Source organism: Aplysia californica, unplaced genomic scaffold (assembly GCF_000002075.1).
Source record: "Aplysia californica isolate F4 #8 unplaced genomic scaffold, AplCal3.0 scaffold00001, whole genome shotgun sequence".
In the NCBI taxonomy this organism is placed as follows: domain Eukaryota; kingdom Metazoa; phylum Mollusca; class Gastropoda; order Aplysiida; family Aplysiidae; genus Aplysia; species Aplysia californica.
Genome location: NW_004797271.1, coordinates 3050633 through 3073320, shown reverse-complemented (window position 1 = coordinate 3073320; position 22688 = coordinate 3050633). Strand labels below are relative to the sequence as shown.

At 38.5% G+C, this 22688-nt stretch overlaps 3 protein-coding genes across 3 annotated transcripts in view; 2 read left to right on the top strand and 1 right to left on the bottom strand.

Annotated features, from left to right (window-relative positions):
- Positions 1-6449, top strand: part of LOC101861996 — a gene marked incomplete in the record, with an annotated part of 52746 nt that extends 46297 nt beyond the window's left edge. Inside the window, 4 exon segments of the mRNA XM_035969747.1 lie at positions 2485-2637; positions 2900-3073; positions 3703-3762; positions 6029-6449. Coding sequence (XP_035825640.1) covers positions 2485-2637; positions 2900-3073; positions 3703-3762; positions 6029-6265 — 624 coding nt within the window.
- A 3611-nt stretch (positions 6450-10060) lies between these two features.
- Positions 10061-21484, bottom strand: LOC101863551 (metaxin-1). Its single transcript, XM_005088851.3, has 8 exons — positions 21365-21484; positions 18581-18650; positions 17455-17531; positions 16877-16969; positions 15610-15789; positions 14109-14185; positions 12607-12764; positions 10061-10938 (listed from the first exon to the last, which is right to left on the bottom strand). The coding sequence occupies exons 1-8, from the start codon at positions 21446-21448 to the stop codon at positions 10643-10645; spliced, it is 1035 nt and encodes a 344-aa protein (XP_005088908.1). The 5' UTR covers positions 21449-21484; the 3' UTR covers positions 10061-10642.
- Positions 21485-21732: 248 nt separating this feature from the next.
- The window catches only part of LOC101861775 (myosin-9), a gene marked incomplete at its 3' end in the record, with an annotated part of 74355 nt that continues 73399 nt past the window's right edge, over positions 21733-22688 (top strand). The window contains 1 exon segment of the mRNA XM_035971467.1: positions 21733-21838.

The window sequence follows — 22688 nt, the reverse complement described above, 5'->3', positions numbered from 1 at the left end:
AAAAAAAACCCACCCAACCTAACAAACAAACAAACAAGAAAAAATCACCATCAAAACTTATGAACTCCTTTACTCAATCAACTTCCCAATTAGAAAAAAAAATCAACTGAAGCAAGTAGTAAGTAGACAAAGAGTCACTATCTCAGGTGCGATTCGGTCCCACCTTTCGAGAACTATTTCATGCTACTGGATACTCTGATCATAGAAACGTTGACGAAGTGAGGTTATGGTTGAGGTGGGACTGTCTTTGAATTGACGTATTGTTCAGTCTAGTAGGTTATTAAAGTAGTATTTCAGATTTTAGATTTTGCAGTAAAATGTAAAACTGTTATTGGGTGCTTTCTAACAGTTGGATACTTCCTTTCTAATTTTACTACTTTAGAATTACAAAGTTCTATCTGACATCCTTGGCCGTTAAGAGTTACTAAGACCATGAGGTCAGAAACCAAACGTTCTACATAATTATGCTCTCTCAAACTTGTAAGATTATTCAGAGTTGTTATCAAGATATTCAAAGAATTGCTTTTGAAAAAGCTGGACATATTGTGAAACTCAAAATCTTTGACTAGGAACTGAGCAGATAGAATGTTGTAATTCTAAGCTAGCGTAATATTACTATTGGATAGTGTTCACGCAATGGTACAGTGAAGGTTGCATAAGGGTACAAACTTGTACCATACCAAGCAAACGTAGGGGCCGATTGTGTTGCGCATTGGGTTATAAGAAGCTTCTATGCACAGTCCGAGTGACACTTACAGATTGCCGTATTGTCGAAAGGAGAGTGCCAAAATAGACGTCGGATTAGTTGAATGTCCCAGGCCCTGCCGAAATCCGATTTTCCCAAGACAGATGACAAGCGTGAGTGTGTGGTTTGAGAGGGGGTGGAGGGTGCGCGAGTGTGTTGTGCATGTGTACGTGGGGTTTGATGCGTGCATGCGTGCGTGCGTGCGTGCGAGTGTGTGTGTGTGTGTGTGTGTGTGTGTGTGTGTGAGAGAGAGAGAGAGAGAGAGAGAGAGAGGCGGGGAGAGAGAAGGGGGAATGGTTGTGTGGGAATGAGAAGGCCAAATCAATATTCTCAATATGGGCATATTGGCGGTTTATAAAGATCAATAATGTGTGTTTTATATCGATGCCCACGACACAGCCACAGGAAAAATATGTCTAATTGCGTTTGTATGTAACATCTCCTTAAAGGCAATCTGATACTCAGATACAAACAGGCAAAACGTTCCTATAGTTGGGAAGAGAGTTAATGGGGAAAAAAAGAAAACAAACTCACACCCAGAGCTCAGCCATTAACAAAATTAAAATAGAAAGACAGAAAGAAAAAAAAACAAAAATCTAGCACACACTAATGGTGAGCTTCTTTCTGTTTAGTGAAGGTCTTGAATGGAATTTGCCCTCACAACAACTTGTGTTGCATTGTACTAGATATATCTAGTAGTGTTATCTGTTTGTTTGGTTTTGGTAGGTGTTTTTCGGCATTCGCAACTGCATAAAGCCATTTTATTATGAGCATGCGGCACACATTACACATTTTTAGTTTGGTAGGAATTAATTTTGAATTTTTCTCGCGTGGTGACCGAAGCCTACTTTTATTAATTTTGGATCCCCAAGGGATCTTTAACTTTAACGTGCGCAACTTGCACACGGGACCTCCAAGATTGTTCGTCTGTATCCGAGAAGGCTAGGTGTTAGATCTTGCCTACTCTAAGATCAGGGGTGTGGCTGAAAGACAGCACTAAGAAGGGGCTAAGAGGTAGCAGGTGAAAGGCTGCAGAAAGAGTCGGGAGCCCAACGGAGGGGGCAAGGGAAGGGGGATGGGGGGGGGGGTGCAAAAATTGGAGACAAAAACATGCGGTGGAACATTGTTAAAGAGCAGGAAAAGAGTTGAAAGGGGAACATTTTAGAGAAGAAAAATTCCGTCACTGTCAGGTTTCAAACCCGGGACTTGTTGAATGATTGGCGAACACCGTAATCTATAGATCACGAGAGCCCCCAGTGCTATCTCTGAGTGATTTTTGCTTTTTAAAAAAAAGTAAATGCTTAAGTTTTTTTTACGGCGCTCGCAGCTGCATAAAGTAATATGAGCGCGCTGGGCTCATTGTGCATTTTCAGTTTTGTAAGAATTAATTTTGAATTTTGCCCAGGTCGAAGCCTACTCTTATCGAGTTTAGGACGCACAGACGACAAAACGTCATGATAAGAGTCCGGCGGTGGCATCTCTTGGGGAGGATTCATGGAGGTTGGACTGCCTCACGCTACCCAAAAGAGTCGTTGGCCCTGGCGAAGAGCACGTTCTTCGGGGCTGCAAACAATGTGTAAAGATTGACTCCCACACAGACACCCACACAACAACAATAACAACAGCAGTAACAACAACAACAATAAAAAGAATAGTAATAAGAATATGAATAACTCCAGGGCAAATATGGATTATAAGTCATGTATGACAATAATTTTGTGTGTTGCTTTTCCTTCCAGGAAGCCAGGGAAAGGCGCGAGATTCTGTCAGACAGCGCAGGGGAGACAAGTGAAAGCGAGAGAGATGTCTACAGGGACGGCAATGACTTCCAAGGCAAAGCGTTTTCTAAACTAAGATATGCCAGAAAACCCAGCACAGGAACTCCCCATTTTGTGAGTAGGCTTCCTCTTTTATATGGAAACACCCGTATATGAAGGAACATGCAAGATGCACTGTTAGTTTTGTTGGTATCCTGCTAGACTACAATGTTGTTCACCTAGTTCTAGTTTCTAATGTGTGACAGAGTTATCATCTACTTCTACTTTATATATATATATATGTGTGTGCGTGTGTGCGTGTGTGTGTGTGTGTGTGTGTGTGTGTGTGTGTGTGTGTGTGTGCGTATTTAACATGCATCCATTTATCCTTTCACAGGGTCGTAGGTCATCGAGACACAGTCCTTCAAGCCACATGGCACAGAGCCCGAGAAGACAAAGATCCCGGCGACATCTGGAATCCACTCCTGTCCCAGACCCCGACAATCCTTTACTACAGGAGACGCAGCCTGTGTTCGTCCAGGTTGAAATTCTCAAGCCAAAAGATGTCTTTGTAAGTCAAATCAATTCAAAGTGATATTTCTTTTTGGGAAGTCTAATTGTTTGTAGGCTTCTTGGGGCGTCTTTATCTCAGATGCATCATTCTGAACTGTGGTGTACATTACACTTGTTCCAATTCCCAAGAGGGCATTCTTGAAATGAACCTGGATGAGGGCTTTTTTAGGCTGTTTTCCCGAATTTCACCTCTCCTTGTTCGATATTATAGGGGTGCATACGTTAAAATCGAACAGCCAGCAAAGTTTTCGTCTGCGTCTGGTCGTGAGCTTTTGTTTTACCATAAGGATTTTGCAAAGCTTTTCGAGTTATTTTCCTGGTATCGGCGTGAGGAACAAAATGGAAGAGAGGTAAAACATAAAATGCTGATGTGTAGTTGGTCTATTTGCTACTCATCCTCTGCCCCCCCCCCCCCCCAGCCCCCCCCACAGACACAGACACACGCGCAAGTACATACTAACTTTTGGATCCGGAACAACAGTGGATTTGCTGTGCATTAGCCTTACTTTTTAAGTGTTTAGTGTCCTCAAAGCCCCTGTCACTTCCAGTATGTCAACCGTTCTGAAGACTAGGAAATAGGAGTAAAACAGGAGAATAGAATAATATGTCCTACGTGCTTTGTTTCAGGGTCTGGATCTTGTGAACTTCAACAACAGTATTGAATCAAGATCTTCCAGCGTTAGCCTCGTGAGTATATCATTCATTTTTCAAAATCCCTTTGTGATGCAAAATGCTCCGACTCTTGACTCTCTGTCTGGATCAAACCGACCCTTGTTGAGCAAGGACATAAAAACAATATCACAGTAGAAAGTTGGAAGTACTCAACAGAATACCCCCCCCCCCCCTTCTCCCTCGTGAAAACCAAGTCCCCTTCTCGTGGGTAGGAGTGAAGAGCACTTCTACTACACCACAGATGCTGGTTAAGTAAAGCATAACTACAGAACCTTGGACAAACAGCAATCAGACTACATGTTCCTGCTTCTGCAGTTTATTTATTTCTTTAGTATTCCCAGTCCCACCTCCTATGTGTCACAGACGAACTGTCTAATCGAAACGAGGGCAGTGCCCCCCTGTTTTTCTTGTGGGGAAAAAGCTAGCTCCTTCCACACAATTAACAAATACCCCAAACAGTCCCCGCCCTCACCCCATCCTCTTTTGGATGACCTGTTGTAGTGTAAATGGAAATTTTGAATGATAATATATACCGAGTTTTCAAAAGTTCTGTCACACCCACCTTAAAAGTAGAATAACTCGTTTACTATTCAACTTAGCCAAGAGAAATTTGGTACGGGAGATCTTTATTCATTATCTGCCAACGTGACATGAAAAGAATTGACAAATGTCTTTCTTTATTCAAGGGAGATACTTTTATTTACACTGATACTTGCAAAATCCAAATCCAAGTTTGCTAAGTATGGCGTGTGGCCTCTTCCAGCTTGAATTACAGATACAAAACATCTGGTTGTCCGAAGAATCCCCTGCCATTCTTTGTGAAAGGCAGTCTTCAGTTCCTGACGAGTTTATACGGAGTGCTGCCTGTTTCTAATCTTCCAGTCAAGGCCATCTCACAGATGTTATGTTGGGTTAAGGCTTGTTGGTCTTGCAGACCTGTCCGGAAGAACGATTTGATGAGTTTGGAAGGAATTTTCAATAATCGTAGCCATTTATGGTCTGGTGTTGTCTTGTTAGCACTTTCCATCATCCATGCCAAGAATTTCGTCACAATACCGCCGTCCTTTGGGGTTGCTTTAAAAAGTATCCAAATGTTTACGACAAAGAGCAGAGATTCCACCCCGTACCATCACATTTCAGCCACCGATTCGGGGGGCTCGGGGGACGTTGGATTTTAAACACTGTTTCTCTTCCATCAATGCGATGAATTGAAAATCGTAACCATTGCTTAAAAGAACACTTTATCAACGTCTTTAGTTTCATCGTCAATTTTGTTGTGCTAAAATTTGGCGATTTGTTCTATGAAACAGGGTTAGAATGGCTCCACGCAAAGGGCGATAATCACGTAATCCACGATCTTATAAAAGTCTAATAATGGTGTTTTAAGATAGTCCAAAGTACCTGACAGTCTATGCACTCAGTTGGAACGGGTTTCGTACATGGGTGTTGACAATAACCTAATTCTGACGTCGAGTTGTCGCCCTTGGTTGGCCTCGCCTAGACTTGTCTTGGACAGTTCTAGTGGTGTTTATACGTTTGTCCAAGCGTTAGAGGGTTTTTCTACACAAATTTACGTGTCTTTCAACAGCAGAAAGCGCAATTAAAGAATTTATCATACACACAGCCACTTTATTTTCTGAATTTATCAGGGTTTTTTTTATTTTGAAAAACAGGTGAAAAAAGTACCAACCGTTAAATATTACTCATTGTCTACGTGATTCAAAGCAAATTTTAGCAAATGTTGTGTGTAGGAATAGTTGATTTCAACGATAGATCTAAAGAAATCAATACCCACACTTTGTCCACGCACTACTTCCGATATATGATTTCTTTCGTCTGCTCTTGCACATGGACTCTCATAAGTCACACACGTCGTACTTTTAATTTTTACTGCAATTCTTACGCCGTACCGAAAATTATCGTAATTCGTAATATAATGGGCGTGACAGAACTTTTGCAACTCAGTATATAGACTATATTATAATATAATATATATATATAGCGTATATATATATATATATATATATATATATATATATATATATATATATATATATATATACACATATATATATACACACACACACATACATACATAATATGAGTGTGTGTATGTGTGAGTGTGTGTGTGTGTGTGTGTGTGTGTGTGTGTGAGTGAGTGTATGTGTGTGTGTGTGTGAGTGTGTGTGTGTGTGTATGTGCACTTTATGGTCATCACGGTTGTTTGCCTTCCTTTCAACCTGTCCACGTGACTTTCTCTGAATACCCTAACCCCTCACAGGTCAGTCTGGGGGCCGAGTGCATCATGCTGTCCAAGTCGTTCTTCATCCGACACGCCAACGACCGCGTGAAGAAACACTTCACGGATATGGTACAGCCCTACCCGGACGAGGGGACTCTACAGTCCAGTCTACAGGGCAAGGCCGACTGGGAGCTGTACAAGAAGTCTTTGCTCGGAAAACTCACGTCACCAAAGCCAACTGGACTCCGGGGACAACCCCTCACGGCTAGATGGTGACAGTGTGTTGGTGGTTTTTGACACTGAATTCCAACTTGTAACTGACTGTTTGATTAAAGGTTTTGTAAGCATGTAGGTCTTCACTTTGGGAAAGAGTGTCTGTTGAATGTGATAGCTGATTATGATGAGTGGTCATTGTGTATGTTCAAGAAAAAGAGAAAGCTGGAGTTGAAATCTAATCTATTTTAAGGGGATCCACTGGTCAGATCAGTAAAAATTTTGAAAAAATATCAGTTTTCGGATTTTGGAGTATCTTGATAGATATCAATATCAAGGACTCATCTTTAGAAGCCTAATTCCTTAATCAAACTTAGAAATAGCTGGAAAATGCATTTAAGAGAGGTAGCAATGTAGGAAAATCTTCACCAAAAATTATCTCTCTTTGCAGTTTTCTCAGAATTGTTTATCTGACCAGGTTGCAAAACTATTTTGAGTAGATCTCAGAAAGTTACTGTCAGAAGTGTTTCACATTTGGACACAATCTTTTATACACATTTCTCTAAAACTTTACAGAAGCATTTTTGCTGTTTATGGTACACATTTGGAGTTTTAATCCTTTTTTATTTTACAAAATCTTAAAACATTGGAGACCTGAATGTAGTGCATAACAAGGACTGTAAGGCTCACAAGTCAGTACAGAAAATTCAAATTTGGCTCTGTAAGGTTGTTCTACCTACCAACAGTAATCGCCATGCCAAATATTAGGCTTCTATCTTGATGAGTGTTGATGATTGACAAAATATAAAATTGGTTTTAAAAATGCTGAATCAATCCTTTATTTTTGATGGCTCGAGATTATTATGGCTAAAATCTTGAATTTTTTGCTTGGTAACCTTTTTTTGTACTATGTCACCCCCGTTGATGCAGAAAAGCAAGCATTAGACCAAAAACTATAGCATTTGGGTGCTGACCATAGCTACACCCCCTTAAGATTCTTTTGGGCTCACGACTTCAGGAGGGGAGAGAGTACATGACAAGGACCTTTAACTTTAATAATGAGAGTTGTGACAGTGGGTGTTTTTACAGAAACAGAGTTAAAGACATAATTTAGTTGAAATCCAGGTTGTTATTATTAAATGCTTTGTGCATATGTTTACAACATGGAACATGGCGTCTGCCGGTATGGATAGATTGTGCGAGTTGTGAGTCGATGGGTTGGAAAAAGAAAGACTTAATAAGTCTATATCCAAATTGAATTCTACTTTGTTGTAATTGTTTGTTTGTTTAGTATAGGGTTTTACGGCACTTGCAACTGCATAAGGTCATATGAGCGCGCGGGACACACCTTATACTTTTTAGTTGGTAGGAAATTTTGAATTTTGCCCGGATGGCGGCCGAAGCCTACTCTAATCGATTTTAGACCACCAGGGGATATTTAACGTGCGCAACTTGCACACGGGCCCTCCGAGATTGTTGTAATTGACTTTTCCGTGCACGTTTACAAGGAGGAAAAGGGTGTCTCTAGGCAGTTGTAGTTTATGACAATGATGCGTACGTAAGATACAGAATGAGAGCGAGAGCGTACGAGTGTGTCGTCTATGAGAGTTTGTGTGTGTGTGTGTTTGTGCGTGTGCGAGTCAGTGAGCAAGAAAGAGAGAGAGAAAGAGAGAGAGAGAGAGAGAGATAGAGAGAGAGAGGAGAAGAGAGAGAGAGAGAGAGAGAGAGAGAGAGAGAGAGAAAGAGAGAGGGAAAGAGAGAGAGAGAGAGAAAGAGAGAGAGAGAGAGAGAGAGAGAGAGAGAGAGAGAGAGAGAGAGAGAGAGGTAGGTGGTGGTGGTAGTGATGACAGCTGGCTTTGCTCTCAGTGCAGAAATTTACATTCTAATTTTATTATTATTATTATCAACCTACTCGTTCAACTTGTTCATATAGGTGGACAATATTCAAACTTATTATCATGCCGCTATATACCAGGTCCTCCACTAGTCTTGCTTGTCTGACAGTAAGCAGTGGGGCCCTATGTCTGCTTGGTATTTTAATTTTATTTATGTAAAAATCAACCCCGTGGTCCCCTTCATCGGCCAATACTTACTATTAGCTGGATAAATACTGAGATGTTTGAAAAAATATTAATGTACACGTATAAACCAAGGGGAAAAATGGTTACATACTACATGTATGGAGCACTTTTTTGTTGAAGACTGTGATAATTATATTTATACAATTGCTATTTCTATTGAAAATATATTTGTGTTTTTTTCTCAGAATTCAATGCAAATGAATGGTAAATAAAAATGTTCCCTCACAGCCCGCCTGTCCATCGTTCACAAAGAATTGCTACGTAACCTTTAGTACATGTAATACTCAGGGCCCAACTTCTGTTTTACCACTAAAAGTTGAGAGTTTTTACCTATTTTCTATGCAAGAGGATCAACATTCAGATTTCAACATACAAGTAACACCCCACGAAAAAAACAAGGCAATTCACTTTGACAACAAATTTCAAAGAACTGATACACTACGCAGAGAGAATACCATACATCCTGGAAAAGATCAGAAAAATAATTTTGGACCCAAGTCTGATTCAAATCTTGAAATTGTGAAAAGATCAAACATAAATACATGTACCTACTCCACCACTCTTGCTAATGGGTAAAGGAACAAGAGATTGGATTACTTGGCTACTAGAGAAAGAAAAAGCCTTAAGTCTATATCAGCTGCACAAGGGGTGCACTATTAACTCAGTTGGTACACGTATCACCCTGGATTACGGAGTAGGTGGCCCTGGTTTGAATCCCCAAACGGATGTTCTGAACTTGGGTTGTTCTTGGGAGATTTTTTAAGGCTCTCCAGCTATTTCTTTTTTAAAAGTTTTAGTAAGGTTTTAAGGCGCTCGCAACTGCATAAGGTTATATGAGGACGAAGGGGTGGATGTCAACAGGCTTACTCTGCTCACCTCTCTAGCCTCAACAGCACAAAGTCTGCTTCCACTATCAAGGCACCCAGGAAATAACAGTTCACAAGAGAGTGACAAAGATACTAAAGAAGAATAAATGTAGAGGAAAAATGACGATAGTAAGGATGGGGAAAGAAAAAGCAGCAGTTCCCCTTATGTTGTTCCAGCACAGTATGAGTATGACATTGCTAAATCAGCCCATTTGCAATGTTATTGTGCATAAGAACATGTTAATATTTCCCCTTTGGGAATGGCCTATAGACAACTTCAGTCAGAAGCACTGCCCTGGCGGGGCGCTCCAGCTATTTGGCTCAGTCCTATCAGAGATGGATGTTAAATATTGAAGTCCCACCTCATAATTAACCTTACAGTGTTTAGTGTTAGTTTTACGGAACTTGCAACACAATTAGATGGTATAAGTGCTGAAGATTAGAGGTGTTACAAGAGAGTTAACAAACACAAATAAGAAGGAGAGATAAAGACGAAAGATGCTTGATAGGAAAGAAGGTGCAAACCACAATAGCGCATCCACCAGTTACCCACACTTCCAGTAACGAAAAGGGTGTTCAACCTATTCACATAAAACTACACCAGGATCTATAAGTTAGTTCAGTTTTTGTACAAGTTTAGAGGCACTTCCAACACATTAAGTCATATAAGTGCAAAAGATTAGATGTGATACAAGAGAGTTACAAACACAAAAAAGGAGGAAAGATAAAAATGATAGATGTATGACAGGAAAGAAGGAGCAAACCATACCTGAGCACTCACCAACCACTAAAAGACCTATTAGTATTTTTGTGGCTGAATAGGAGTAATGAAAGGAGAGAAGGTCTGAAAAGGCAAAGAAAGTATCTTTTAAACATTTTTTCCTCATCTAATTTAAACAACCAACTCCAGATAAAGAGAGACAGACAAATTTTATTAATACCAAGCAATAATGCTTTCAAAATCATGAGTTTTTATATACAAACAAGTACTTGTATAGCTGTCATCATCGAAAAACAAATCTTGTATGTTCATGCATCACAAACACAAGTCATCTGAGGTCAGTGTATGTGTTCTATGCACTTCACAAAAAATGGAAAAATTGAACACACGTGCGAGAGTTTATGTAACTCATAATGAAATACAAGTAGAAAAACATGCACTTGTATACTAGCACTAAGACACTACTAACATACTGTGCTTTTTCAGAAATAAATTAATGATAGCTGTCAATTTATGTTATCTGCTTTAAAAAATGCAATTTGTTCTTCAAATGAAATAAACAAAGCCTCCAAAATACGTTCTTGTTATTACAAAAAGAAAGAAAACTGTTATGAAAATGATATCCAAATTAATGACGGACAAAATCCCTATGAAATAAGAGGAGCAAATGTGGAGCATAGCTTCATATTATGACCATTTGCAACTTTAAAAAAACGAAGCAAAAAGAAAACATCACTAACCAGCTAAACTAATGGTGATCCTTATATATATATTACTCTCCACCCGGTTCCCTATGTCCCTCAAACATGGGGTTAGACTTTTCAAAAGCTGCCCCTCCACCTGACGACTTCTTAGAACTGTTTACACTCTTCAGTCCTTTTGGTTTTTCCTCATCAAACACCTGAACCTCAATCATGCCACTACTGAGGGCATAGCCAACCATCGCCGTGAGGGCAAATATGGCAGCCAAGATCATGTTCCGGCGTCTGTTGGGGAATTCCGCGTGGTCAACGTTGCTTCCACTGCTTTTCTTCTCAGCCTCCTCCTTCCGCATCTGCTCCTCGTATACTGGGGAGAAAATTAAACATGTACGTGTACGTGTTGGAAAGAAGAACGCGAACAAAATGACCATGTCCTGACAGAGGACACAATTAACCCTGTACAGAAAGGTTATCAAAAAAAGAAAAGATCCGAGAAATCTCTATTTTTAGACCAGTTTGAAAATTTTTAAAGAATTTTTGTTTTTGGGCTCAACACATTGTATGTCGATTCAAAAACACGTTTACGTGTGGATTTTATGGAAAAAACGTCGATTCTTTTGCACAACAAATTTTAATTTGCAGTTTCAAAGGACTCAAGCTATGGAAGTCACCAAACTTTGGCGACCATTTTCTCGTTAATTTTACCTCTGAAATTAAATTAATTTTTACAGCCTTCAATCGCAAATAACTTCTATTCAAGATAAATGGATATTTTTTCATTAAATGCAAGGCAAATAAACAAGCTTTAAGATGATACAATGAACTCCATATATGCCCAAAAATTGACGAACGCGCCATTAACTCCATATATGCCCAAAAATTGACAAATGCCTGATTCCATTGTGTCATGACACATATTTGTCCTTGAGGACACCAGTGGACTACAGGACAAACAGATTTATAGGGATTCATTTCTCAAAGCTCTCCATATCCTGCCTAAAACTTTGCGGTCACTTGGCGCAATAATGCACTGGTGAAAATTCATCGTTCGGATCACCTAGTGCAGCAGTCGAACTCCTGGCAGGGTGACCAGATGGGGTATTTCATATTGCTTGCTGTGTGACTGCAAAGTGTTACGGGTACACTACAATATCACAAAGCTCCCTTGCAACATGTAGTGAACAAATAGATGTGTGGTACTACCTGAACAGTAGAGGGACCAATCACAATGGACATCATGCGATTTACATTCTAGAAGATAACAGCCATTACAAACAAGCCATATATCTAATTAGAGAATGCAAAAAAGATATTCTTTAAAATAAGTAATAAGGAAAATGGGTCGGACACTTTTACATAATTAAGGTCTGTATGGACCAAATTTAGTTGAATTTTCATTACTTTTCTTTTTTAGGCCATTGTTTCAAAGCCACAGCAATTTAATGAAAGAGTGGTTGCAGACACCTTAGGAAAACAGACACTTAGAGCATTTTTTTCTCCACAAAAGGTGAAAAGGGCTGGGATGTACAGGCAGAAGACCCTGTTATCTTGGCAGATACAGGTGTCTAACGATTACAAAACTGTAATATGGTCATTTCTTTAGATTGAAAAAATAAAATCCTTTTGTATTAAAATCAAAGATACAGTAGCTTCAAGGATAATGAAAACCAAAACCCCAGATGACTAGAGAAATAGTACACTGAAACAACTCGTCAAGTCAAAAAAGGCAGCTTTCAAGTAAAAAATTGAAAAAGCAATTCACAAAGTCCGGAACAGAATGACGGCTAAAATGTTCCAAATAGGACACTATACTGAAATATATAGCTCAGCAGCTTGGCAAAGAGATGGTTTCCAAGAGTAAAACTATTAAGGAGATGGATTCCCCCCCCCCCCCCCCTTCCCATGTTTTAGAACAACAAGTTCCATAAATTACCGTAGCCCTACATGCTCTTGAACTCTGAAGAAGAGACTACTGCAGGGACGGGGTGCTAATAAAAAAGTCTGAAAAAAGAAATTTTAAATAATTGTAGCTTACCTTTCACATTTGCTGGGAAAAAGGAGGTGAGAATCTCATTGCACATTGCCACCAGGTTATCACACTGCTTCAAGTGATTCTGTAGCTGGTTGTTAGGTAGAGGAGCTTTCAACAATGGTGCAAGGTAGCCAAAGACCAAGGCATCGAGAGAGGAAGGCCTGGAAGGAAAGCAAGGGAAAAGTATGTCACTAATACATTAATTTTATCACTGTTCTTGTAGTGTGAGCATGTGACAGAGAGAGAGAGAGAGAGTGAGAGAGAGAGAGAGAGAAAGAGAAAGAAAAAGAGAAAGAGAGAGAGAGACAGAGAGAGAGAAAGAGTACAGTAGTCCAACTGAAATTGTACATGGAGAAATTTATAACTTCACTTATTCATAAGAATAAATAATTTTCAAGTACATGTAGCACAAATTCTGAGCCTGGGGCAACAAATACACTGCTTACCAAAAACAGTTTAAACGCTTTAGCATTTTGCCCCCACGGGACGCCTATCGGCAACGGTAAGAAGCCGTCCCTTTCCTCCACATGATGCCGATCAGTGAAGGTGTGATATAGCAACAAAAACGTTCCAGGAATGATCTTGTTTTTGGCAAGCGCACTTGTTAAAGTTAAAATTCCTTTCTGGATGGTTTGAGTAGCCTTTGAGTTTGAAGTCGAAAATCAGTATCTATACAACAATTGAAGTAAATTTTTAAAAAAATGTTGAGTAGACCTAGCATAAGTGCTGTTTTACTCTTATGCCATGATGAGAATTTGGGTGATGAATGAGCTAGATCTAAAGTGTTCAGTTCCGATTTTAATTCTTTTTTTTTTACACGTGATCATTACATTAAACTTTCTCAGTATGCTGAAGTTTTAATAATGGTTGGGGAACTTTTGCCGAGATACAGGTGTAGTACTGCTGTACCGCATCTGCATCATGGTCCATTTAGACAAGTGTTGGGCGTTCTGCGCGGCGCTGCGGGGGTGGAAAGTGTTAAGTATGAGACAATGACGTAAGTGTAGGAGTGGAGGTAGGGAGACGGGAGGGCTATAAACTAACCTTTAGGACATCAACAATTTAAAATCCTTTTAAAGATGGAAAAGCACATAAGGACATGAATGTTCAGATGTACAATTTTGGTATTTGATTTGGTGTATCGTCTCTTTTTTCTCATTTCCATTTAACAATGGGCCAATTACTCCTCTTTTAAAATGACTAATTGTGTTTAGTAAGGTGTTATGCTCATTCAAAGAGAACCCCCCCTCCCCCCAAAAAATAAAAATAAATAAAAACAAAAAACCAACACACTTGAAAATAAAATAGTCATTCACTAGCTTTCCAGTAAATAACTCTTTCCACATACTGTCTGAACCACTGCAATTCTACCAGAGACATCTTACACTACACAAACTTTCAGATTCAGAAACTCAGAAAAAGCTCATAGAAAACAATTATTGATCTAGTAGTTGAGCTCAGCTTGATAAGCTCATAAGTGTAATTATCCGTTTTTTCTTACTTACAGATTTCCAAACATGTAGTTTTTGGTCCCGAGCTTGTATGACAAAATATTTAAACATTCTTTTGCTTCCCTGTACACCTGAAAACAAAAAATAGAAAATCAGAGGAAAAAATGTGGAAAAACCCAACAAAAACACACATACCCTGAAAAGCACTAAAAAAGACAAGTAAATGATATTACTTTAATTCTAGAATAATATTCATTCCAATATCAACTTGACGAGGTCTTGACCATCCCTTTGATACGGGGAAAACATAAGCATAGCAATTCAAGACATAATCATAAAGCATTCTTATATCACTTATATCTATCAGCCAGAATTAATTTCATGGATTTTCCTGGACAGCCAGAATTAAATCTGTGCTGTCATTCAGTTTTTGTATCACAGGCAAATTTGGACAAAGATATCTATCTAATTTACCCAGCCAAAAAATTAATAACCATTGGCAACATCAGGGAAGTGGATAGAGATTGAATGCAAAAAAAGCAGTTGAATTATTATATATAGGAATTTGACTAACCATCCTGATTTGGAAAGTGACTTGGATTCTAGAGTTTGAATTTTCACAAATAAAGGAAGTATCATCAAGTCTATTTGAAACTTGAACGGACACATGGTTATGGAGTTCTGGAAGGAAATGTGTATTTAATTAGGGAAAGTGAAAATGACATGCACTGTGTCCTTCTGGTGGAAGGGGGTAAACGGTAATGACATGGGTTATGCCTTTCTGGTTGCTTTTGAAGATTTTGTCGAGCTGGAAACATTTTACACCAAAGAAAAGGGCTGGGGAAAATAGGAAAGTACACTTTCCCTTATCTGTCTTAATATGAACCATTGCACATTTCAAATGGTGTACTCAGTCAATATCCTGCCGTGCTGCGAGAGGAATGATCCATTTTCAAATCCTTAATGGAGCCATTGAAGTTAAGGTGTTGCAGAGTTTTCCTGGCTTTCTATTCACCAGCACTAGAGGGGAACACTAAATCTGAGATTCTGCATCTTGAATAACCATTTCAGCTTTTAAAGAGGTATGAAGCTCATATCATACAACATATTTCAAAGACAGTCCACATCTTCAGACAGAGAGCCCAACTTCATCATTTAAAACATATGCTAATATCTCTTACACTCTCAGATTCTAAGAGATCAATTCAAAAAAACAAACGGCAAAGCTTGTTCAGGCAAAATAACACAGGAACAACTGCGATTAGAGAAGTACCGTTGATAATCATGTTGGGTGTAGTTTTCTGTACATCTTTCTTGTTAAAATTAACTCATAAACAGGAGGTGAGACAGGCTAATAAGCCAAGCGTGGGAGTAACGATCCCCCCCATAAAAGCTCTCTCGAAAGCAGAAATAGTAGATCTCACTCCCTGCATACATCACTAAAAAGTTCGTACAACAAATGTAATAAATCTGAAAACCAGAAGTATAGCAAGACTAAAAATGATATCTAAAAATAAAAAACTATCGTTCCTACAATGACCAAATTTTTTCTTACCTTTGCTTCTGTTTCAACATCTGTAATGAATTCATTCCCTTTGGTCAGTGTTACTCTCATTTCAGCTTTTTTCTGTGTTCTTCTTGGAAGGAAGAAATTGAGAGGAAAAGGTATGACCCGTGAGTACCAAGGTCTTGTCACATCAACAAATGTCTTGTCATCCATCCACCACAAATGGAGCTGAGAAAGATAAATGTAATGGATAACACCTCATGCGTACAGCTGGTATTGAGATAAGTGTTCTTTATTGATCAAAACTTCAGTGGATACTATAACGAACACAAAAAGAAAAAGCGAGAAAGAAACATATTACATAAGTCCATGGCTAATGCAAAAAAAGAAGTATATTTTACAGATTAACAGCATCCTCAGACAAGAAGCACATAAGCAAAATAGAGTGCTCCAGGATTACTACTGCAGTACAGGATAAAGTAACAGGCAGCATCTAAAACTGGTGGTTCTCTGTGATTTTCCTTCCATCCCAGGGTAGGAGATAAAGCAGTGGCTGTAGGTGCAATGCTACAAACAAAAACCCAACTCCATCACAGGGAGATTATAAGAAAAATGAATGGGTATGTTGGTGTCTGTTGTATTATATTGAGAAGTTGTTTGAGGAGATAAAGAAGAGAAAGACGCTATTAAGAGCATAGTTGCTGTGTGTTGCTGAAATACAAAAATTATAGTATAATAATAATAATAATACTAATAGTAGTAATAATACCAATTGGAAGCTAGATTTCCCCCCCCCCCCCCTCCCTGAGCAACCAAGTCCTCTCATCCGAGAGATGGGGGCAGGGGAAGGCATGGCAGATCCCAGAGGGTTAATGTTGTCAACAAGCAAGACGCAAATGGCCTCTGCACCTTCTCCGCAGTCATAGGGCTCTCCGATAAGTGCATGCTTATTACATGTATGTAGCTGGGTATTCCCTACGTAAAGTCACATCCAGTACAGTGCTGACAATGAACCTCTGCTTTCCACCCCACCAATACCCGTCCCAACTCCAGGTCAAAGAAAGGTTGTCGATGGAGAGAGGAGAAAAGAAAAGTTAATAAATGTAATAAAGTAAACAATAAAAACAATAAACAGAAAGAGTAAGATACATAGAAAAGTAATATGTCTCTTTTCGGGGTCACCCCTTGACCCGTTAGCTTCCTCTTTTTCTTTTCCTATTCGAAAAGTACTAATCCCCCCCACCACGAAGAGGTGGGTCTATTTGGGGGGGAACAGGCAGCATAAATGAGCAGTTTGATTTAAGTCAGCACATACCAAGGCTGGCAGCAGTTTTTCCTCGAGCATGGCAGAGAAAGCTATCACATCCGCACTCTGTTTGGTGGACAGCTCAAAGTCACTTCCCCAGTGCTGAAAAGTAATGAAAAAAACAAAACAAGTCAAAAACAGATAAGTCAGAGAGATGACAAAACGTCCGGAGAGAATTGCTCATACAATATCAAGTAGCTCTGACCTACTCATTTACAACAGGGATACATTAAGATTACAGGATTAAAATAGTTAGCATTCTAAAATTTTCCGGACTCCATACCTTTATAAAACCAAGACTGCAATTCTTGTAATTAATGAGGCACCAAAGAATCATTCTTTCAAACTACCCGATTCAATAACTAGTCTCAAGCTAACACCTATACCGAAGCTCGAGTAAATTATGGAGGAAGATCTGAGATAAATTTTGTAATCATTCTTACAATCATAAAAGAGAGACAAGAATATATCCATAAAAAAATAGTCTTCTGAGAAGTAAAGGAACCATTCGATATTAAATTGTTAAACCAGAAACAATACGTTGAATGTGAAACAACAGACAGGATTTTCAATCATTAGGCCCCTACCTCTTTTCTGAGATAACTAAAAATGTCTGTAACTTTAGTGCAGACAACATCCTGATTGCGAAGAACAGGTAAAGTCCCTGAAAAAGAAAAGATAAATATTACAAAAGTATTGTGGGTGGTTGGTGGGTGCTCTGGTGTGGTTTGCTTCTTCTTTCCTATCAAACATCTATCGTCCTTATCTCCCTTTCTTCTTTTTTATGTTTGTTACTCTCTTGTGACACCTCTAATCTTCTGGCGCTCATATGATCTTATGCAGTTGCGAGTGCCGTAAAACGTCTACTAAAACTAAAACTAAACAAAAGTATTTCAAAGGACTAACAGTAAGGTACAATTTTGAAAATAGAAAACGGCAAGAAACATCACCGTATCACTTGCCATTACCCTGCTTGTGAATATAAGTAAAACCTTTTAAATCATATCACAAAACACAGAATTGGGCTATATGTGAGGCATCATGGTGAAATCAGGGGCTGGTCCAAAGAATGAAATCAAATAAACAAAGCAACCTGCATTTTTTTGTTGGTTTGGCAATTTTTTGACTCAACAGCCTTTTGTGTCTATTTAAAAAACACATTTCTGTATGTATTTTACTGAAAAACATGGATTACAGGTATAATCAATGTAAAGTTTCAATTTCCAAGGACTTATGAAAGTTACCACATTTTGGAGGACATTTTCTCACAAAGTTTACCTCTGAAATCAGATGACTCCCATCTCCTTCAATTGCAAATGTGTCAGCTTCTATTCACGATAGACGGATATTTTTTTTCATCGAAAGCAAAACATGCCAAAAGCTTTCAGATGATACCAATAACTAACCATGCCCGAAAATTGACAAACACTTGATTCGATTGCATCCTGACACATATTTCTATTGTCTCTCAACATGTGTAAACATCTGACCATAGACAGCCATAGTTGGCCAGCAGTGCATACATTCACCTGACTTTTTTTGTGAATAAAATTGTACAAACAGAGCGCAATCGTTTTCATTACTTGTTGGAGTGGGACCTAACACTTCTTTCGAACAATGTATTATGTCAGTAAATAAACCTGGTCATCATAAAGGCAAAATAAATTTGAAAGTAAATGTTTATTTTTCACAGTATAAAAACATTACTCTGACCTGTTGGTGACCTCCATGGATTCCCTGTCTGTGTCACCTCAATTGGCACGCCAGAAAACTTGCAATATGCCTTAAAAAAGAAATAAAAACACTAATACATGTACATGTGTATATATATATGACTCCAACTTTAGTTCATTGGCATTCTATGAGGCAAAAGTGACAAACAAAAAACAAACAAACAACAAACCCAAAAAGCTTTTCCAACACAATGAGAAAATAAGAGGAGTTCACATGAACAAAACCATTTTAATGTATATGAACTGAATTTTGACATGAAAAAATCAACACAGTATAAAAACTGAGAGGTAATCCTTATGGTCTATAAATTTTTTTATAAAAGGTCGAAAACAATTTGTTTTCAAAGCTAATGTTTTCTTAACCTGGAATCATTTTCTTTTGAGATCAAGACAAACATTTTTTCTGAGAGGCATTTTCGGAAGTTCTGAGCCTTACAAAACCAAAATTATATTCTTCCTTTCTTGATAAATATTTCATCAAGAAAATGTCGATCATAGCTACCTGTATCACTGATACTGATGCTGGAATCCAAGATGATAGCACTAGTAATACAAATACTGCCATCATCATGAGCTTTTTAAGAGAATAATATTTAAACAGTCCTTTTAAGAGAGATTATATCATGTTCTGTCTTGACTTAAATTACTGATATATATGACTGATTCCAATATAATGCAGCACTCGTGTTTTTTTTACATCAACTGAAAATGAAAGGGAATGTGTGTATACAATTAATTGAATTACTCCAATTTGGCCAGCTCAACATCCAACCCTTAGCACAATTACGCGACATTAGCAAATGATTTTGTGGGTTGAAACCAAGTAAGTCAAATGGTAGGCTACTAACTTTCATATTTTCAACATTTGGTTTTTGTATTGGAGACAGACAATTCTGACTCTTGGACCATGCTCTGTTCACCCTTATTTGTAACTAACCTGTGTGTTAAAACCTAACATTGAAACATTCTCGCGACCTTCGAGTCAGTTGGTAGGATTGCACATCTATAGGGAATACCGCCAGACCAGAAAGACCAGTTTTATACAGTCTAAGAGTCACATCCTAAACACATGAAAGGAAGGAATATAATTGGACCTCCAATTAACTTACTTTAATTTACCAACTTCTGTTGCCGCCAGAGAGAAGACCGTTGCACTAGAATCTACCTAATGTTATTTTTGTTAAGCCAGCTCTTCTATTTTACATTATATACAGTTTTATAAAAGTTTATTTTCGCTAGAGAGGTTGAGTGGTTAGCCTTTGTTAATTTCAGTTTTCCAATATTTTATTCAAATTTTGATAAATTGAATAATGAGATAAGATTCAACTATCACTTTTCCCATCAACCAAGACCAATGTTCTGTAAAAGCTAAAAGTTTTCATCTCAAAACATAATGGCAAAATTGAGAAGTGTATGTCCCCCCCCCCCCACCCCCCAACCTTGAAAGCCCCCCGATTTTGTGCTTATAATAGGATCATTCTCCCCTGAGGAACCTTGAGTGTAAAATGACAATGATAAAGAACTAAAACAAGATGAAAAATAATAATTATTTTGAAATGTGATGTTGGTAGTCGAATCCAAATCATGTACAAAAATTAAACAATGTTTCATAGTAAGGTTTTATGGTGCTCAAAACTGCATGATAAGGAAAGCGCCAAGGGGTGGTGGATATCAGAGGAGTCCAAACGGAGAATCAGGCTTGTACGTGTAGCTCTACTCATCTCTCTAGCCTCAACAGTACAAAGTGTGCTTCAACTATCAAGGCACCCCGGAAACAGCAGTTCACAAGAGAGTGACAAAATACAAAAAACAGGTTGAGGAAAAATGATGACAGTAAGGATGAGGACAAAAAGCAGCAGTTTCCCCTTTGTTCCGGCACAGTATGAGCATGACATTGATAAATCAGCCCCCATTTACAATTCTACTGCGCACATAAGAACATGTTAATATATCCCCCCTTTGGAAATATGGCCTACAGACACTTCAGTCAGTAGCACTGCCCTGGAGCGGGGAATAGAATCTAGATCTAGATCTAGATTTCTAGACCTAGATAGTAGGCTCCCGAGTTCTCCAAATCTGAATACAAAAGGCAAAAGGTGGAAAGTGGAAATACGGATGTCGAGTGGTTCACATTGCTAGAATCTATAATGCACAGTTTGAGTTAGTCTCTGATTAAAAGAAGGAAAAGCAACAAAAAAACAAGCATCACTGCTGAAGGCTGAGACATCTCGATCAGTCACAACCAGAAATCGTTACAATGGAGTGTCCATGAGCCGTGATCTTCATTATAATATATTAGCCCTCCCAAATTTCAGATTTAGCCTAGATCTAGATTTAGATCTATCCGAAGACAAAAAGACAAGAGGTTCATCGACATACTGGATCAGAAGGTAGACAACTTTAAATACTTTCATTTTGATTGTCTGACTGGAAAAGACTTTGAGAGGACTTCCGTAAGGAGCGACCACTATGAAACAGAGCAGAATTGAGGGCTAGGGGTAGGGGTAGGGTTAGGATTAGACCTCTTCTTTATTTTGTTTGATGGGGTGGTCGCTCGTTACGGAAGTTCTTCCAGACTTGTGACTGAAAAAGACTTTCTTTTGTGTTTATTATTTTATTCTGTCGTGTAAAAATAACAACTGACAACACTCATGCAGAGCTGCTAACAACAGTAACAGTAACAGTCAACCAGTACAAAATGTCAGCAAAGGCACGTGTTTGTGGTTTATTCCTTCCATTGCATTAAAAAGAAAAGGATACACACCAGAACAGCAAGGCAGTGGGGATCAATTGAGGGTAAACCCCAATCACCGTTCCATACATCTAGTTTCATTTTCTCCACAGCCATTTTGACCTTGACCGTCAGAAAGCGGAAGTACCTCTACAACTAAACACTCGTTCCGTTCCTAGCAAAACATGAAAGTAAAAACAAGTAACATGTATTTTTTTGCAATTCATTTGATTTAGATCTAGAAAATAATATTTCTAAATTCCATATTTCGTTGAGATATTTGAAGGTTTTTTTTCAGACCATGAAGACGGATTTTGTATGGAGCACTTTCTACAAAAATACTTTATTGTTTCGTTGTTACTAAGCACGGAAGCTATATAAAAATTAGTTTCCTAGCGAAACAACGCTGGCGCGACTCGTCCGAACTTGCAAACTGTTCGTTTACAAACACAGGCTTCCTACTATTTATCACAGGAGGGGGATCACGCAGTTGTGGTAGCCTTAAAAGTAAGTATTTTCATCCTTGTTTTGCATTTCAGTTTAAATATTAAGACAACAGCGCTTTTCCTCCGAGTCAGCAGTTTGTAATGTAACAAGCTCGCTCTCTGCGATGTCTGCTATTTTTGGATACAATAAATGAATGTTATTGATAGCCTGTGCTACCCATGAGATTTGTTTGAAGCCGTTGCTTTGAGCTTATGAGATCGGATGTCCCTCGTAGTCGCTATGGTTCAATAACCAGTCGGCGGGTTAGAAGAAATCTACGCATGCGGAAAAAATGGGGTTTTTTTGGGTCTTTTTTCCCCATTTATCTCAGTATAGATCTAGCTTAGATTTTAGAATAAGTCAATTAAGTGAAATGTTTGAAAAAGAGATTCATGTTGGCAATTCCAAGTATATCTATAAGTGAGCTACGCAGATAACCCCCTCTTTTTGTCTTTCAAACGGTCTTATTCACCCCATTTTGCTTCCTTTAAAAAAAAAAAAAAAGGTAAACGAATATCATATAATTTAATAGTCCATAAATGGAATAAACTTGGAAAAATAGCCACATATTATGCTATGCAGTTATAGGCTATCCCGTCACCACCAAGACAGATACAAGAATCTAAGATACGTGTACTTTTGGGGGCTAACATAATTTTAACCTAAAAGGTAATAGCAATCTGTGCTAAAAAGCAGATTATGCCATGAACTTCAGAAGTATGTGCTTGAAAGTTTGTATGTGCGTGTATGTTAGTATGTGTGTGTATGTATGTGTGTGTGTATGTGTGTGTGTATGTGTGTATGTGTGTGTGTGTGTGTGTGTGTGTGTGTGTGTGGTTTGGAGATAGATAGATATTGAGAGAGAGAGAGA

Excerpts from the sequence above, each read along its gene's own strand:
- LOC101863551 (XM_005088851.3), bottom strand. The coding sequence starts at position 21,448 with ATGGCTGTGGAGAAAATGAAACTAGATGTATGGAACGGTGATTGGGGT. Across the intron at positions 17,532-18,580 it reads TCCATGGAGGTCACCAACAG|GGACTTTACCTGTTCTTCGC; the intron begins GTCAGAGTAATG and ends TTTCTTTTTCAG. Across the intron at positions 16,970-17,454 it reads TTAGTTATCTCAGAAAAGAG|CACTGGGGAAGTGACTTTGA; the intron begins GTAGGGGCCTAA and ends ATTACTTTTCAG.